A 2,915-nucleotide genomic window follows, 5' to 3' on the forward strand; every position below is an offset into this window, starting at 1 on the left:
TTATTGCAGCACTAACAGTAAAAATACTACATAAATAGGTTTTGATAATTAAATAAATAGCTAAAGTGCAGCAGGAACAAATCAGGGTGCTGTGTTCAGTGCAGCTGTAGCTTTTGTAGTCTCACTAGGCTGATATTTTGATCCAGGATTATTCCTGTATCCAAGTGGAGAGCATTAGGAATCAGCTCATGATTTTTCTTGGCCTTCACCCACAGAAAGCCTAAAAGTCCCTACAAGGGGGAGCCGTGGTGTGAGCGAGGTGGTGGAGCTCAGGTGCTCATAGACCTCTCCCAGCTGCCCTGGTAACATGTCCTGCTTTTGTTTCGTTCCCAGCTCTGGCCTGCTGGCCTTGGGAAAGCCCCTGGACAGAGAGAGCACTGACCGCTACATCCTCATCGTCACGGCCTCGGACGGCAGACCCGACGGGGTGAGTGTCCTGGAGGTCTGGACAGCACAGGCCACCTCCACGTGGTCTGATTGTTGTGTGTTTTTCATGGATCTTGACCAAAAATATCTGAAATCTGGGACAGTTTTCCTTTGGTTGGTGTGGGTGAAGCCTGTGTGTCACTGCCTTTGATCATGGACAAAGGGGTTTCGCTGCTTTGTGTCGTTCTTTAACTGCCCAGATTTTGTGTATTCACAGATGTACTAGTTTGAAAGCAAACCAGCAGGAGATCCAAAGTAAGAATTACAATTTAACAGGAAAATTAAGATAAAGGCAATAGTAGACAAACAGTGGCTTAACCTGACAGAGTCAGGAGACGCCGTGACACCCTGTGGGTCAGGGTGGTGGCAGCAGTCTGATTAAATGGTGGCTGCAGTCCTGTAGGAGTGATGGATGTGGTTCTGTTGAAGTGGTGATCCTGTAGTGAAGTCTGGTCCTTCTCTGGAGGTCCAGTGGTGATTATGGAGCTCTTGTCCTCTGGGAACCCAGTAGGTCAGGGCTGAGTGTGCTGTTCCAAACCTCAGGTTATATCCAGGTGGGAATGCTTGGTCCCTCCCCCTGGGTGGAGCATCTCCCAGTGGGATGATGTAATTTTATGAGTCAGGCAGTGAGACTTGCTGGCCCATTAGCAGAAGATATTCCCCGGAGGATGTTCTCAGGGATGAGTCATGGAAGAGATAAAGAACCCTGCCCCACCTGCTTTAACAGCTTATGAAGATGGTGATAGAATACATACCTTTGGTTGCATCTTACACTGTAACCTAAGAAAACAGATATTCATCTTCTATTTCTTCTCTGTGCTATGAAATACCTGCTCCTCTTCTTCCCTTCTCCCAGATGTAGAAGCTGTAGTAGTGATTTGTACTTCAGCCAACCCTTTTCCACAACAGACTGTCCAGCTCTCCAGAAAAATCTGGAAAAGTGCCACTTCTCTTTCAAAACCAACAATTTTTTTATCAGGAGCTATCTCCAAGTCTTGCATGTTTGCACTGATCCGTGACCCCACAACCAACCCCACCAACTGCTGCTCACACTTGTGTTTAATACAACAAAATGGTGGGGTTTTTTCAATTTTCATATTATAAAATGGTGGACTATTTAAGGATATGTGGTTTTTGATCAAGCAGGGGCAATGGAACTATTTTTCCTGAAAGTTTGCAGCTGGACTGTGCAAGGTACCCGGGAATGCAGTAGCTCTGCTGTGGAATAATAGCACGGGATGGGGAGAAATCTCTGCACATCTGACCGTGCATATAAGGGCAGAATGAAAATATCTCTAATAATTAATAAATGACCAGGATGCATTACCTGGGCTATTCTAGAAGGCTTTGAGATTGAAACAGAGACATCTCTGACATGTGGCTACAGAGTGATCATGCAAATTCTGGGATTTGGACCTGTGCTCATCGTGGTAGAAGAAAATCTCGTTTATTTTTTCTATCCCATGCTCTTTTTAGCTTCTTCACCTTACAAGCTTTGCCTTCCTGCTCAGGATTTACTCAGAATTTTCCCCCACACCCCAAAACACTGAGGAAGTTTACAGCCTTTGTACGACTTAATGGCAACATGGAGTAATTATACCATTATAATTATTATAATTAAAATAAGTCTACACCTTTTCCATGAAAAATCTGGTTACAGTTGTTTTGGTAATTCATCTTAATACTTCTGGGTTTGTACCTCGTGAACTGCTTTCACAGCTGCGAGTTCAGTGGTTTTGATCTCAAACTTCCAGCTGGGAAATCTGAAGACGTAAATTAAAGACTTGCAGGTTGGTTCAGGCTATGTTATACTCCTGAAATACTCTCTGGGGTGTGAAAAAAAGGGGACTGAAAAGCTCCTTCCTCCTCCTTTTATCTAGAGGGAGATTCATTCGCTTTGCCCTGGGATTAAGCGGCCAGCAGATTAGTTCCAACATTCCAAAGGTGATAGTTGGGGTTTTGAAAGGAAATCCTGTTAATCATGGCATGCTGCTTAGCAGAAAATAGTTGTATGTGAGCTGAGATACGGTGTTTGAAGCTCTGCTCTGGGAAAACACCCCAAATAAACCGTGGAGGGCTCCTTTAGAGTTGTCCCTGGACTGGGCTGTTGAACACCTCTTGAAGGTCTTGTTACTTGCTGCGACAACAAAATCCACTTTAAGAAATCCACCCCCTGCTATCTCATTATCTCCTTTCCTCCCTCAATCCCACTGGCAGGGGCTGCCCAGGGACCTTTGGAGTCCCCATCCCTGCAGGTGTCCAAGGAAGGCCTGGAGGTGGCACTCGGTGCTCTGGGCTGAGAATCAGTCACAGCTCGGGCTTGATAATCTTGGAGATCTTTTCCAACCTCATCGATTCCGTGACTCTTATGATTCCATACCAGGTTGTTTTCCCTGGAATTTTGCAGCCGCAGGTGTGTGTGAATTGCTCTCAGGGTGAAACATGGGCACACTCTGTAGCTTGAGCGTGTTCTCTCTGCCTGGTTTGGG

The 2,915-nt window shown here is 45.6% G+C and overlaps 1 protein-coding gene across 15 annotated transcripts in view; it reads left to right on the plus strand.

Annotated features, from left to right (window-relative positions):
- Positions 1-2,915, plus strand: part of PCDH15 (protocadherin related 15) — a 572,690-nt gene that overhangs the window by 447,148 nt on the left and 122,627 nt on the right. For all 15 annotated transcript variants that reach the window (XM_017733770.1, XM_008633276.2, XM_017733771.1 and 12 more), the window contains one exon: positions 334-427. In XM_017733770.1, coding sequence (XP_017589259.1) covers positions 334-427 — 94 coding nt within the window. The remainder of the gene's footprint in view (positions 1-333; positions 428-2,915) is intronic.

This window comes from Corvus brachyrhynchos, unplaced genomic scaffold, assembly GCF_000691975.1.
Source record: "Corvus brachyrhynchos isolate BGI_N302 unplaced genomic scaffold, ASM69197v1 scaffold334, whole genome shotgun sequence".
Classification (NCBI taxonomy): Eukaryota; Metazoa; Chordata; class Aves; order Passeriformes; family Corvidae; genus Corvus; species Corvus brachyrhynchos.